The sequence below is a fragment of the Sinohyriopsis cumingii genome, chromosome 13, assembly GCF_028554795.1.
Source record: "Sinohyriopsis cumingii isolate HCF-2022 chromosome 13, ASM2855479v2, whole genome shotgun sequence".
NCBI lineage: Eukaryota > Metazoa > Mollusca > Bivalvia > Unionida > Unionidae > Sinohyriopsis > Sinohyriopsis cumingii.
Genome location: NC_142973.1, coordinates 27,783,186 through 27,799,974, shown reverse-complemented (window position 1 = coordinate 27,799,974; position 16,789 = coordinate 27,783,186). Strand labels below are relative to the sequence as shown.

The following is a 16,789-nucleotide window of genomic DNA, read 5'->3' as shown; positions in this document are numbered from 1 at the left end:
AAGATGATAGAAGCTAGAATATAAACTCTCGATTTTTTCATGAATTCAGAGTGTTATAGTCAATTTGAAATCTGTTAAACAAGTAAAAAAATGTATTAAAATTTATTTGTAGACCATTTAATTTCCATAATTCTATTTTTAGCATAAAAGCCAGCCATATAAAATATTGTTAGTTTGTGGGGGGGGGGGGTCACTGAAAGTTTGACAGTTGTTGACGGGGGGGGGGGGGGGGTGTAAAAAATTGCCTAAAAATTGTTGACATAATTAATGGACGTCCCCTTACAGATAAGCAATTTATTTTTAAACAGATAGCAACCAAATATGCTTGCATAATGGTTTTGAGTCCCATATGTGAAAATGCATTTTCACATCTTTTGAGACCCATTTGGCTTTAAGTGACAAAGTTAGATTTGCATTTAGATATGTGTTTGTGATAGTATTATCTGTAAAAAGTAATTATTGGGAAAATCTACTTAACTGCGTGTGATGAAAGCAAAAAGGGAAAATTGGCAAATTGGCTTCATTGATTTCAAAGCATAATTTATGTTTTTTTTATATATATACTTTATATATATACTGCATTAGTTCCTTTCTCTTTGCTTAGTTTTTGTAATAAAAATGCAAAAAAGTAAGTGAAGTCCATGAAATTAGTATTTGCGTTCACACTGATTTTGAAATGTATGCCTTCTGATAGAAAAATCAGGAGTTTCATCCATTATTATTATTGATTTCTTATTGATCTGGACTTGATTTTTATTCATCTTATAACCTCGAAACCAATGAAGCATAAAATCAATCATCTGAACTTTTTAGTTTCAGTTTTATTATTATTTTTTAAAATATATTGCATAATCAATCGACAGTTTTACTAGTCTCATAGTAAATTACAAATAAAATGAAAGTAATATTATCATGCTTGAGTAATCAGTTGCTCTTAGCCTAGATTTTCAAACTGCCATTGTGGCTTAGTGGGTTGTGTGCTTGACTTGCAACAAAAAGAGTGCAGGTTTGAATGCCATCAGATCAGCCTAGTAAGTTAACAACTGTGGTGTGTTCATGGGCAAGGCACTTTGTTATTTTGGCACTAAATTCTAATTATCTACTTTACAGTAACCCTTATAAAGCAAACAGATTTTGCAATATACTGTGAATTTTTAAAAAAATATTGGAAAGATGAAGATAGTCTACTGCATAGGCCATGTCCATGTGCAAATGCATAGACCATGATCTTCTGATGCATTATGTGCCTGTACATCAGTGTCTGTGTTGTTTGTACTTGGATCTGATTTATAGGTGAATACCGTAAATAAGAATTGATCCAAATAAAAGATTACTGTGATATGCAACTCAGTGAATTAGATTCAGTCCAAAGTCAAATTTTTACGTCCAGAATTTTTAAAGTAATATTTTCGGCTCAATTTTTGTATCCCAGAGACAGTGGTGTCCAGTTTGATTAAAGTTTGCACCTTTTTACTGTAACTTACTTAGAACATGATATGTGTTTCTAAATGTTCCAATGAAACTACACTTATCTAAACTTCCTTTTAAAAAAATATTTGGTAACTCGTTAGTTCTTTCTCATTATTTCTGGTGGGATTTATTTATTTATTTTTTGAAAAAGCCAGTATTGTTTTTAAGAAATCCAGTAGAAACTATTGCAGATAAATTGTATTGTGCTATAAAAATACTTTTAAAAATAATTGCCCAAAGGTCCAGTACAGTCTTAGCAAAATGTCATAATAATTTACACAGATAATCTCTAGTTTAATTCATATTTCCAATATTATTTTGAAATATTTATATTTTCCACTGGTAAAATTGTCCTTAAAATTTGGTTGATAGATTGGAGTCATATATATATAATGTAAGCATATTGTAGGTTTGTAGTCAGATGTATATAGTAGTTTCAGCTTCAATTCATTCAATGTTATACTCAATGCAGGTGCCTAATTTAATGTCAAAATTAATGTAAAAACTCTTCTATGGTAAAACATTCCGTATGTTTGTAATTACTTTTCATTGTTTTTAATCTAGTCAATCATGCACTAAGATTGTAGTGTGATGTTCTAGTCCAATAAAATTACAGCACTATTGGATTAACATGTTGTCATCAAAATTATTGGATTAACATGTTATCATCAAAATTACAGATCACAAATTCTCAGTGGATTAGGTACCATTATATTTAGATATCGCCATGAGCAGCCTTCATGACTCCACTTGTTCACTCAAGATCTTATTGATTGATCCAGTCCAAATTAACTACTGACAATATAGATAGGTACTTTTGCTTACAGACTACTTTTTTTGACCAAGTTGGAATTGTTTAGTTTAAATGTTGTTGTTGTTGTTGTAGGGTTTAACGCCATTTTTCAGCACACGATATGCTATACATGGCAGCCAGTATTAATGGTGGAGGAAGAACCCGGGAAAACCCCAGAAAGAACCACCAACCCACGAGAAGCTACTGGCAAACTTTCTCACATACCCACATTAGCCGAATCCAAGACTCGAACCCACGCAGACAGAGGTGAGATGGCAATGATCCGTAATGGAGAGCGCTTTAGACCACTCGTCCACTCGGGGCCCCTGTTTAGTTTAAATGTACATACAGTGTAAATATTTTTTTGAGACTTTGCATTATAATGAATGAGTGCCAAAAGACTATTATAGATGTTATGTTACATGTACTACTGTTTTGATACAAGAACACTAGTTTTGGAGATGTGCCATTTCTTTGAATAAGCTGATGATTCAGATAATTGAGTGTGAATAATCAAAACATTGATTTTATGGCCTTGAGTGTTTATCACAAACATGTTATGCTCCACATACAGTAACTAAGAGGGAACCAGTCTTCAATTAACATGGATAATTTATAATACCCTGATTTCATTTATTTATGTGTACATTGCTTTTTGATGTTTTGCAAAATATAATATTTTCATTTATACCTAAATTTATGGATGTGCCTCTCTCATACTCAGTAACATTATTTGTGGAATATTTTTAATGGCGCTTGTACTTAAGTCTACCTTGTGCTAAAAATAGACCAAAACATCACTGTGCCCTGCTTCCGCCATATTGTTTTCGGACAAAGCACAGAGAGGTGCATAGTAACACGTAGAAATTCACGACATAGAGGCAAAAATAAGTTGTTTTTATGTGCATTTCCCTCACTATGTAATCTTTTGATATATTCAACTATAATATATGAGCATGTACAATAATTATTTCTTTGTCATCCTTTTGTATTGTTTTCAAATCTATGTTCAGCAAAACTCTCTTTTATGTGCACATTAAAGGAATATATATATATATATATATATATATATATATATATATATATATATATATATATATATATATATATCTGTGTGTCCTAAATGAATGTGTTGAAACTAATAATATTCATTTGTATCTACCTTGTTACCTTTTCAGTTGGTTTTTGTGTGTAAAATGTGTATCATTTTAAGGGTCGTTGTTGTCATTAGGGACAGAAGCTTTTATTGCTGTTTCCATCAGTACATGCATACAATTTAATTGGATATATCTTTTAATTAAGGAAATGTATTATCCACGTTGTATAAATATAATCAACCAGTGCTGCTCTTTTGAACACCATAACTTTAATGAACATAATTCATTCTTATATGTTCTTAAACTGTCATTCAAAATTACGATTTGTTTGTAAAACAGACATTAAAATAAAAACATAAATTTTCTCTCCTCTTTTCTTAACTTTGTTATCGATTAACACATCAGAAGCAGAAAAGGTAAATACAATCACTAAATCATAATGCCAAAAAAACAAAAACATTAATGCATTGTTTTTAAAAAAAGGGAATATATATGCAACATTTCTAGATTATACATGCATAATATCACATCAACTAAGCTGAGTGTAATTTTATGCACTAAACAAAATATAAAAAATAGTCACTTTCCTACATACACCCCGCTCTATTTAAAACATAAATCACATATAAGAATACTTCGTCAGCATTTTTAAGGGGGGGGGGGGCTGACAGTTTCCTTGGAATTTTCATCTAAAAATATTTAGGGTATATCTGTCGGTGATGAAATGCAAGGAATTTGTGTATTATACTGTTCTATAAAGATTCATCAAAATTGATTATATGTTTTATACAGTCTTCAGGCTTAACCCCCACTGTAACTAAATATTGGAATGTACATCCATATTCAGATTAACAAATTTAACACCTGGTACATGGTTTTCAGTAAGAACAATAATGCAAACAATAACACGGAAAAGAACACTGAACACCATTACACTGGTTCGCCTTGTCCGAATGGCTATTTTTAGAAACTGATATTGCTGTGTGTGACGTTTCACAGAGGTAAAAAGTACAAGCGCCATTGACATTTTGCAGTGTTGCACCTTGCTTGGGCTGTCAGGGAGGAGATTATATGTACCTATGTCCCCCTATAATTATCAGGATATGGGGTTTGTTAAATTTAGGGGACAGTAAACATTTGTTGTGGGAGAATTTTCTCAGAGCTTTCTCAAGTTGTGACATTAGTTTGTGGTAGCCATGATATCCACAAGAATTAGAAGTCACTGAATAAAAGTTAATTCATATTAAGCAAGTGTTGCAACCTCATGTCTTGTCAAGTTTAAATCCATTCATCTGAAATTGCTTTAAAGGTGTCACAAATCAGAATATTTGATAGAGGCCATTAAAAACTTAACTTGCTAATTTAACTGAGGAATTTATCTTATATTTTTTATGACAGTGGTTTGTAATAAAAGAATGAGTCAATAACTGGATTTTTTGGTACTTATAACTTGATATTGATCTATTCTGCACCAGAGTAATGATCAAAGATGTATCAGAGAGGAAATGATGGTAGAAAATCATAAGTGGAGGTACTCAGCATCTTGAGGAAAATAAAGAGTGAAAACACAGGAAAAAGTGAAAATTTCCATATACATGTGTGTGTATATATATATATATATATATATATATATATATATATATATATATATATATATATATATATATATATATATATATATATATATACTTGGTCAATTAAAAAATATACCGGTATAAATTGAATTACATGTTGTCAAGAATATAACTTTCCAATGGTTTAAGTCAGTCATTAACAAGGTACTAATTTGAAGATGCATGGCATTACATATGTATGAATGCATGCAAACATTCTATTGTATGTTTGGATGTTTTTATCCAGACATACAGTGCGAGTATCATGCTGTCCATTCATTTTCAGATGAAATTTATTGAAGATTTTATTATATTCTAAGTGAAAAAATGATCTTTCAGTTTAACTGTTTTATAATACCAATTCGACCAGACCCATATTGACTGTTGTTTGTTGGCAGATCAGGGTCCATGCTGTTGAATGAAGGTCTCTCCTATTTTGGTCAGAGTCTTTGCTGTTTGATTAGGGTCTATGTTGTTTGGTCAGAGTCACTGCTGTTTGGTCAGGATCACTGCTGCTTAATTAGGGTCCATACTGTTTGATCAAGGTCCATGCTATTATACTAGTGTCTATGCTGGGTGTCTATACTATTTGATCAAGGTCCATTCTATTTTATTAGGGTCTGTGCTGGATGTCTATACTATTTGATCAAGGTCCATGCTGTTTTATTAGGATCTGTGATGGGTTTCTATTCAGTTTCATCAAGGTCTATGCTGTTTAATGATAATCCATGGTGATAAGCAACTGTGCTGTTTGATCGGAATCCATACTTTTTGGCCAGGGACTGTGCAGTTTGATCTAGTTCACTGCTTTGATTATTATCCATGCTGTTTGATCAGGATATGTGCTGTTGAATCAGGGTCAGTACTGTTTTGTCAGGATTTGTCCTATTTGATTGGGGTCAATGCTGATTGAGTGGGGTCTGTGCTGTTTGGTGGGATTAGGTTCATTGCTGTTTATTATTTTTTAGGGTTTCATACAGTTTGTTCAGGGGCTATGTTGTTTGAGCAGGTTCATGTTGTTTTCATTTTCTTTGCTGTTTGAGCTGCGTCTATGCTGTTTGGTCAAGGTCTTTGTTTTTTTTTTGGTCAGGGTCTATCATGTTTAATCAGGATCCATGATGTTTGACCAGGGTCTATGCTAGGGTTCCATTCTGTTTGATTAGGGTACATTTTGTTTGATAGGGTCAGTGCTGCTCAATCAGAGTCTATGCTGTTTGTTCAGGATCTTTGCTGTTTGGTCAAGTCAGGGTCTATGTTTTTTTATCAGGGTCAGTGTTGTTTGAATGCAAAGATATAAAACTTCATCTGATTGGTTGATAAAATAAGCCATTTTGGTAAGAACAGAGGTTACCAAAACATGACCCCTAAGTGGTCACTGTCAGATTGTCATGTAGGACAATGGAGATCTTATTTTAATGATGCTTTCTTTAGATTCCATGCTTTTTGTCCAGAATTATATATATGACAAATTTAATAGATCCTGATCATACTGCGCATTTCTTTGCTGTTCACTTTTGATATCATATTTTTCCAGCACCAGCTAGGAACATATTAGCTTCAAATCAGTCTGCACAGTGGAGAGGCCCACAACATCAAGAACCCAGATTTATTCCAAAAGATTATTCATCAAGGATTAGCAGAAACACTCCATATGCATGTAAGTCATCCCATAGCTGGTTATTACCCATAGTGGATGTAGGGGTATTGTAATAAACAGAGGCGCTGCATGTATGTGATAACTTTAAAATCATTAGGTCGAATTCAAAGAAAGTTTGCTTAATGTTATTAAGGGTAATACCAAAATACGATTCTGTTTTGGGACCTGTCAGCATTTTTGTCAGCATTTGCTGTCCAAAGAATTGCGTGATGAATGATAATAATGATGAGTGATAGTAACTATGGCTCACCAGGGCAAATCCATTGCAGGTCATTTAGTAGAGTATTTGACTCATAATCCGAGGGTCATAGGTTAGACCCACCCAAGCCAGCTCGGGCCAGCTGCCTATGTGTGTTTGGGAAAGGCACTTAGCTCCCATTTTCTTGGTATGATATAGCTGATAATATGTTAACAGAGTTGTTAAAACCAATATATTTACCCCCCCTCCAACCACTCCCTGACTCCACCCACCCACTCCAACCTTTATCCCAGTGGTCATATATCCTCATGCACTGTCTGTCTGTTTTGTGTTTGGTAAAAAGATATCATAAAATTCCATTTGAATTTTCTTTATTTTCCTTATTTAACCTTTTACCCCTCCTAGAGACCCCAGTGGTATAAGCCCCAAAACTGCACTCTGTTTGCATGTGGTTTTACATAGGCAATTGATGCAAGAAGTTTGTTGAGTTTACATTGCATGTTTTAGCAGGAGGAGAGTTATGGAGACATGGTCTGATGGATGAACAGACAAGCAGATGGAGGGTGCTGTGATGTTGTGCATTTGACCTGAAATGAAGAATGTTTAAGCTGATTATGTAGTTTTTATTTATATGTATAGGAAATATTGCCAACAAGAAAGTAGCTTCCTGTCTGCAAAGTCCTTGAGAAACAGTTGATGTAGGGACTCTGTATGATCAAACACAGGGAAAGCATTTAATGTGACTTTTAAGTGACTTTCTTTTCAGCATTCTCCAATATTTTCATCATAGACATTCACAGCATATTAGCAAGAAACACAACTTTTCACTCCTAAATCCTTCCAACATGATCATATTTGGAAAAAAACAATTTTCACTAATCTTATAAAAAATAAAAAATAAGCATAGACCTTTTGATGACCACTGTGTATATCCTTAGCATTTAGGCTGTATAAACAATAAATAGTTCTGCATAAAACCCATGTAAAACTATCCTTGTGGAAGTTTATACCATAGGTTATCATAGAACCAATTAAAAGGTAAGGTGGTGACATATAAGCATCCACCATTTCATAGATTATTTAACAGGCTGTGAATATGTAGGGTGAAGCCATGTTAAATCCTTTGAAGACTGCTTTGGGAGAACCCAATAGGCTAATTTGTCTTAGTAAAGTGGAACATGCCAATTCATATGAAGTTATAGGTAAATCAAAGATATGCATATTGCAGGTTATTATACATCATTGCCTTAAATGAGAATGTTTAAGTCATCTTTATTAAAGATTATTTCAAGTTCATGATAAGTGGGAACATTTCTTTGAACTTAGATTTCTCTCCCTGTATGAAATGCAAAACATGATTATTTTGTGCATTGGAGTAGTGGTTGAGTATGATTCGTTTTTGAGCAGTGAGCAGTGCCCAGCAAAACTAAATTTCACAACTTCTGGTCAGAGTTTGACTTTTTAAATTACAACAGCAAAGGGGAGCAATTTGCTTTTTTTGCACACACAGCAAATGTCATTATGACATCAGTCATTCAGAATTTACAACACTACCCAGAATATTTTACACTTGCTCACATCAATGAAGATGCATAAAGATAATTTAATATGCTGAGAAAACTTTAACCAGATTGTCAGGAGAGATCAAACAACAGCACCATCCTGTCTTCATTAAGTGCTATTACCATCACCCACCACCACCACTATTGTAATGTTTATAGCAGCAAAGACTGTATCTTAGACAATCATCCAGTGTTCAATAGATTTTAAAGACAGAAATTTTGTGTCATTTTTATTTATTTAATGTCTATCCAGTTGTGATTAAGTGAGTGTTGGCACATGTTTGTGTTTGTATTTGGTGATAGTATTAGCTGATACTAAATCCAGCAGTTATTTGGGGGGTATGTGTAAGTGTATTAAATGCTTCAAAGAAAAATATACTTTATTGTCATTTGTTATCAGATTTGAATTTCCAGTTATTTCTATTAGCTTATATGAAAATATAGCTTTACTCTATTGGACACCATTGCTTTTTGGGGTCTGTTATGTATATTTAATTTGTATTGTGTGTTGGGTTTCGTCCATGACTATATCCTGTGCATATTTAATTTGTATTGTGTAATTGACCTTTGTCCTTGATTGAGAGTATGAGTTGGGCCTACCTGACTAATGTCTTTTTTATTTTAAAAAAAACATATTACATAGCTAATTCTTATATATGATTTAGATTGTATTTAAAGATCATTATTATTTGGAGGTAAACATGTTTATCTGAGTCTGAATTCAGGACATTGGTATTCACCTGGGGAACACATGGTCTGCCTTCCCTTTCTTAATTAGCTTGCTAAAATTTAAGTAAACAGACCTGACCTTGTTAATGAATTTGATGGTAAATTCCATTAAGATGACAGTATTTTTAGAAAATGATTATGGTGGCGTAGGTCAGATAGAGAGGTATATAAAGTTGTTTGAGAATTACTCCTTCCATATCTTAATATCTGTCTTAGTGGAATCAGTTTTAGTTGCATTTCAGTTAATATTTGAGAGGATTTATTAATTTAAATTATTATTCACTGGAATTATAAAGTGCTCACAATTAAATTTGGACTAAATCATTATGTTGGGATATTGTTAATTCATTTAGAGACATTTTAGATTATATCATTGTGATACATCAAGACTAAACACATCAACACTGTTGGTACATCAGCACTTTCAGAAATGGAATTCATCAGGAATGTCACTGGAATTCATTCAGAATACTCTATATGTTTGGACTGGTGATAGAACTATTAGGACTATATGGAATTTAATTCATAAGACTGTGCTTGGTTTATATAGGTTTTCACTTTATTTTCTAGTGAAATAAATTGTTGTTGAATTTTAGAAAACTTGCTGTATTTTGCTCTTTTCTGTTATTAGTTTAAGACCATATGGTCATAACAGGTCATGTGCATTGACATACTCTTTGAGTCTTTTAGTCTCCAAAGCCTCCCCCCCCCCAAATATGGCTGGTATGTCAAAAAACTTTTGACCTGGTTGCAATGTCTAAACATTTCCAAAATGCAGGTATTTTATCACTGTGTAAGCAAATATATGACTGACAAGGAATAATACTTTAATGTTTTTATTTACAGCCAGAAAAACAGAATTTAATGGCTACACAAAATCTCTGTTTGGATATCCTAATGGAGAGGGGCACAGCATGCCACTTCCAAGCTATAATCCTCTCAATGACCCCCACTTAGTTGAGTATTTTTGGAGACGATTTGGATACATTCAGAGAGCCCACAGTGTGAGTATTACTAATATGTAATGTTAGAAGACTATTCTTTGACGATGTTTGGTAGAGTATGTGTGATAAGTTTGAGCCTGAGGGTTCATACTCTAGTACTTGCTACATTTTATTGATATTCTTACATGATGAAATACCAAGCACATAAATTAAATACCAAATGCCCACAAAAAGAAGTATTTTAAACACAAAAGATCTGTACTCCATCAGCAAATGAAATTCAGATGTTTGGGTATGGCTTACATTACAGAATTGCTCATGATAAGCCAGTCAAGTTGGCTTGACAATGTAATTAACCTTTTCTTTTTCAAAAATTTTATGTTTTATTTTTTTTTCTTCTTTTCAAATGTCATTTTGTCATTTTGAACTTAATTATTTATCCTTTTTTGTGTGAGGTAAACATTAAACTCTCTTTTCTTTATATCCATCATGCTCCAATTACAGTAGCAGAGGATGTTTATTTTCATTTTAGCTACTGTCTTTCTGCCCTTCACATTCATCCACAAACCATCTATCATGAAATTATTTTAGTGTAACTATACAGAACAACAACATCACATTTCATATATATATATATATATATATATATATATATATATATATATATATATATATATATATATATATATATTTATATAGTTTATTTATTCATGTTCATGATGAATAACTCTTTTTTCACATTTTCACACTTCCCAGATAAATATGATGCAGATATGACTTTTTCTCTCACTCTTTGCACCCATCTTGTCTTTACAGCACAAACAATCCGTAAGTAATTCACACAAAGTTCTGAAATCGTAATGTACATTTAAAAAAGTCTTCAGTTATTTTTACCTTTCCACATAGCTGCCATAATAAAAATATCACCAATTTCATGCAAACTCCATACATTCTCAAGTGGGAGGACATTCTCAATGTATTATTTGTGCCTGCTCTCCTTCTTTTTAGGAAGATGATTGTCCAACCCATGTTGATAGGACACTGAATCCTTAACTTTGGTTATCACAGATACAGGACCTCAGAATTTTGAAAATATTTGGCAGACGATTAAATCTTAGCTTGTAAAGAGATTTTCAGGACAAGGCATGAAAGCAGAGCTTAAAAATGATATTAGGGTTGAAAAAAGATCAGTTTGGAACAGTCAATTCAGCTGATTGTCACAAATGTGATTAAAAAGTAAGGTGGTAAGGTAAACAAACACCACTGCACAGATTATAGACCAACCATTTAATTTTCTGGTGGGAGTCTGGGATTTTCTTTAAACCAGTTGTTTGTTTTTTTTTCATTTACCTCAGGTTATTTTTCTCAGCTAATATAATGGATATTATTGCTTCATTTTTTGTGCAAAAATCAGCCGGAAAAAATTCAAGCTGTTTGGGGACAGGAAGTTTATTTTCCAAAAATTCCCAAATCGTCCTTCTCCCCACCCTTGGAGAAATTAAATGGTTGCCCTCTTACATAATTGAAATGATGTTGTGTACTTAAACACATATGTGAGAGAGCCCATTGAGATAAATTACTAAGGTATAAAGTATATGAAGAGGAAAAAACCCATTCATTTGAAGTTAGGGAAGTCTAAGAACTGTCTTCTGTAGAAGCAAAAGTTATTATTCTTTGATGCCTTTTATGATAATGTTGAAGTCGTCTTTATTAAAGATTATTGGCTAGTTGATGATCAGTGACAGTGTTCCTTTGAAGTAGATTTCACTCTATATATAACATGCAAGACATGTTTGGTTTGGAAGTGTTATTCATTTTAAGGCAAAATGTTAAAATATGCAGCTGTTATTCAGCAAAGATTGAGCCAGTGGCAAAATGACCAAAGCATAACAAAGCCAAAATTCATATCTCCTGGTTGACAGATTTGGATTTAGTGAAAGGCAGTGGCATTGGGGAGCATTTTTTTGTGTGCACAAACTGCAAATGCCATGTCAGTATTAGTCATTCTGGAGTGTACATCATCTATAGACATAATAACTCCACTCAGCATCAAGAAAAGCACAAATACAAAGCTTAATCTTAAAAGTTTCCAACATGCTTAAACATGCTAACTAGTGTTGCCATTGCATGTTTGATACTCCCTCATGGCAATGCTGATACAGAAAGATCATTTTCTGTGTCAAGAAAAATTTAACAGGATCTTTGGGGAAGTTTGACTTTGGGGAAGTTTGATTGATGGTATCATCTAATCTCTGATGAATGCAAAGATGAATTCAAAAGACACTTGCTTAACCTTCAAACCCCTCAGTGAACTTACGAGTGCATGAAACACTGCATCTAGTTTAGGCTGTATTTCCTATCCAGTGTATTATAAAAACAGAAACTTTGTGTATTTTTTATTTAAAACCTTTGTGGTTGTTAATGCACATATGTCTGTATGTTGTGATATTTGAAAGTGTTAAACTGTTTTTTGTTTGAAAGTGTATTAAATGTTTCAAGAAACCATGTTTTCTTTTCATTTATTCAAATTCGAACTTCCAGTTTTTTTATAGGTTTATATGAGCAGGTAAGTTATTTATAATTTTATGATGTTGCATTCTTTGGGTTGTACATATTGTCCCCCTGTGGGACCAAACCCGCCCCCCTTTTTTGAGTCTCAAAATAAAGCCAACACTGCATAGGATATTGACAGATATGTATTTATGAACCATGATCTTAATTTCACTTACTTATTATATGCAGGACACCTGACCACAAAGGTTTCCTTTGTAGATTGATTTCACTGTGTTAATTTCTTTCTTTCTTTAACTCTTAGGCAAAACAGGTCAGAAGTGATGAAGACTCGAGTAAATCATTGAAAACAGTGTTGTACAAGATCTTTGTCACAACCACAGACAGGAAGGATGCAGGGACTGGTGCTAAGGTAATTAAAGCTAAATGTTCTATTTTAAAAAAAAACACATTTCTAAAACTTTAGCTTTGGCTAATAATCTAAGAGTTGTAATTTTGTTCTGGAAAAGTATAATCTTATCTTTTTATGCAAATTTGATTATTAGACTGTCATTATAAACAATTTAGGATGAGTTGGTATTGTAATACCTAACTCAGCAAACCAAAATACTTGGCACTATTAAGAACTACATTTCTTTTTCAATAATAATGATAATGTAAAAACATGAAACAAAGTCAGAAAAACATAAGGCAGTTCGCTATGTTGTAGTACCTTAATGGTATTGTGAATGGAGTTTTGCATGCACAAACATTGTCCAATTAATGTGCGAAGATTATTTGATGTTAAACATTGAGATGTGAGATGATGTTTGACCTATGAGACTTTGGCATATTTGATCATGTCATTTTTATCTGTCACTGAAAACATCTACCACATGTGAATTACTTTTTCCATTCTTGAATGTATGCCACCCACCCACCATTGTTTAGATCACCATCTGCATCTCTTATAAATGTGTACTCTGTGTTTTATACTAAATGTGAGTATAAAACCATGCTCTGGTCCTCATAATGTCATGCTGTTGTCATGAGTATTAATGAATTTGTCAAGGAATTCATCTAAAGACATAAACAGTAAGTGGAAAGAAGTTTGCATGCTGGCAGTTATTGTGCCATATTCATTTCCATGTTGGACCATGCATGTGTCATGCTGGAATTTCACATGAATGGTTTAGGAAATGAGTTATCTTATCTCCCATGATTTTGTAATATCAAAGCCAGAAACATGATGTTAGTCCATAAATTAGTGACTTCAACCATCGGGTGGAGTTTTGTTACTGAAACAGCGGAAATGCAGGATAGTGATGGAATCAATGTGTCCAGCAGAAGAATCACATCTCTCTTGTCAGACTTTTGTTGAACAATAAGTTAGAACTAATGTTACTGTTCATTATTGTAAGTTCTTGGTTATGTAGAACTTGTTATTTTACTTTAATGTGCAAAATAGTATGAATTTGATAGGGTCTAGTTCTAGCTGTATTACGATTCATTGCATCATCAGTCTGTTGTACTCTCACTCGATTCGCACTGAAATTCACTTCTCCATTTTGTTCAGTTCTACTTAATCATAGGTATGAGTATATAAATAAGATTAAAAGTAAAAATGCACACCACGGACATTGAGAGGACAACTTAATTCTGTCTAAATTTTGTGTTCAGAGGGATTTTTCCATGCACTTTGAACAGTTGACTTGGTTACTGCCATCGCTAACCCTGAGAAGGACAAACATTGATCAGCTAACTAAGGTCATGTGACTTGAATAGGAGTCTATAAATATGAATGCAGACTGTGCACTGGCACATAGTTGTCAGAGCGGCAAAGTATGAACATCTAAGTAGAAAAGAATTTTGGCCTTGTATTCTAAAGCCATCAATTATATATTTTTACATAACCAGTACTAACTTTGGCACTTTAAAATCCCAAAACTGAATCAAATTGTTATGAGAAATTTTAGATAGATTTATTACATCATTGCTATTGAATTTAAATGCTTTATAATTATTATATAATTCTTTATAAAGCCTTCTGCTATCTCCCACCACACTGCTGAAGTACACTTAAAATAAGTACTATAAAAAATTTCATTGAGATCACACTACAGTAATACCTCGTGTATTCGCGTTTCTGGATTCACGAATTCACGGATTCGAGAAATTTTCATTTGTACCCTCTATGTGCATGTTTTCTTTATTTTATTGAATTTACCTTCGTTATATGACTTCTGTGACATATTAAGTTTACCTAGTTTACCTTCCTGACAATGACAAAGAAAACGTTAGTAGTTAAGTTTACAGTCCCATTCGTTACTTGGTTTTACCTTACTGTGAGTGCAAAAGAAAATGGCAGCCAATGAATTAGTATAGGGGTAATATTAGTATACATGTACCATACTGTAAATGCGCTAGTGTGGCAGATACCCATTAAACGATACTGTACTCTATTTTTATATTTTTACGTCAACCATTTATTTCTCTTTTTAAGGGTAATGTATTAAGCTAACTTTTAAATGAAATTAAAGTGCTTTGGGAGCATGATTTGGGTCATATTTAGGGTTTAAACCCTAGAAATAAGCATTTATTAGCATTTTTAGTGACTCGTACCAAACATTCGCGATTCCTCCTGATCCGCGACTGGTTCTGGAACCTAACCTCGCGAATGTTCGAGGTATTACTGTACTATGTCAGAATGTGTTACAGTCAATCTAATAAATTTTGCTGTTAATACACACTTGAACTTAATATGATTAATTTCACCATAATATGGTGTATTATAACATTGTCTTTTGGCATTTAGACAAACAAGTCTGCTCTATATTATCAGAAATTTAGTGTTGTGACAGACGCTGTGTTTATGTAAAGTCATTATGCGAGATTGAAAAGCATGTTCTATCTCTTTGTTTGTATTTATAAAAATCATTTTTAAGTCCTGAACTATGGTCTTTTTGATATTTAATACATGGGGTGTTACAGTATTGTTTGTTGAAGATTAATAAAAGTAAATCAAAAAGGAAAAGTTGGGTTAATGTGAAATATTTTATATGGAGGATCTTTTATGTGATATGTATGATCCTTTCATATGAAATTTATAAATTAATCCATACAATTTTTATAGTTTGTGAGTATTGTCTGTCACGAATTTAAGATCAAATTGATAATGCTAAGAAAAGTAATTTACTCTGTGTAATGTAACAATATAAAATAGCAATAAAGTAATGGAAATAACTTCAAAGCAAATTGGGAAATGCAGATTCAATTCTTTGCCTTTTTATGATCTTGATATAGTTTTCAAATGATATTACACATATCTAATGTGAAGAAAGATATGGAATGAATCCATGAAATATAAGTTGATCTTGTCATGTGAAATTGAATATCTGATGTTAACAAGCATAGTGAATGAATCCATGAAACATCATTTGATTTTGGCAAGTGATATTACACATGACTGATGTTAACAAACGTATGGAATGAATCCATGAAACTTCATTTGATTTGATCACTTATGGCTGATGTAAAACTATATGAAATGAGTTTATGAGCCAAGGTTTTTTTTGTATGTCAGGTGATAAACTGGATTCTTTTTATAAATCACAGGTTTATATCACATTGAAAGGAATGAAGGGGAAAATGAACAGAATGCGGCTGACCAAGAAAGCAGGATCTGTCAAATCTAATAAAAAAGTGTCTTACAGATTTTCCAAAGGAACAACAAACATGTTCAAGCTCAGGGGCCCAGATATTGGCAATATTAAGTCAATAATCATTGAGGTAAGTTAGGAGTTAAAACCTGGGAGCTTTGTATTTACATCAAAATAATTTTGTCCCACTTGCATTCTCAAATGGCAAGCTATAGTTATGTTTTCCATTGATGGCAGTGTCTGCATAAAGATTCTGTGGTAATGTTTCATGTGAAAGTGCACATTGAGAATATTGGGACTACATCATAGCATTGAATGCAGTATTATATATGTTACATGTAGAAAAATTATGATATGGGATACTAACGTAAATAGCACAGTAATTGTATGATAAATTGCACTTTCCTTAAGTGTAAATATGTAGTTGTCCTTTGTAAAGGACAAAAGTTAAAAAAAAAGGACAGAATTTTTGGTCCCTTGGTTTTTCACATACACTGGTTTCACTGTATTGACTTCACATCTATAAATTTTTATTCTGAATTTAGCACATTGTAGTTATAAACTTTTTATTTTTTT

At 32.7% G+C, this 16,789-nt stretch overlaps 2 protein-coding genes across 3 annotated transcripts in view; one reads left to right on the top strand and one right to left on the bottom strand.

Annotated features, from left to right (window-relative positions):
* The window catches only part of LOC149785097 (lipoxygenase homology domain-containing protein 1-like), a 225,905-nt gene that overhangs the window by 6,850 nt on the left and 202,266 nt on the right, over window positions 1–16,789 (top strand). For both annotated transcript variants that reach the window (XM_089978857.1, XM_089978855.1), the window contains exons 3-6: window positions 6,508–6,630; window positions 9,967–10,124; window positions 12,880–12,987; window positions 16,170–16,343. In XM_089978857.1, coding sequence (XP_089834983.1) covers window positions 6,508–6,630; window positions 9,967–10,124; window positions 12,880–12,987; window positions 16,170–16,343 — 563 coding nt within the window. The remainder of the gene's footprint in view (window positions 1–6,507; window positions 6,631–9,966; window positions 10,125–12,879; window positions 12,988–16,169; window positions 16,344–16,789) is intronic.
* LOC149785098 (uncharacterized) overlaps window positions 1–16,789 on the bottom strand; it is a 73,909-nt gene that overhangs the window by 5,977 nt on the left and 51,143 nt on the right. The window lies entirely within an intron of this gene.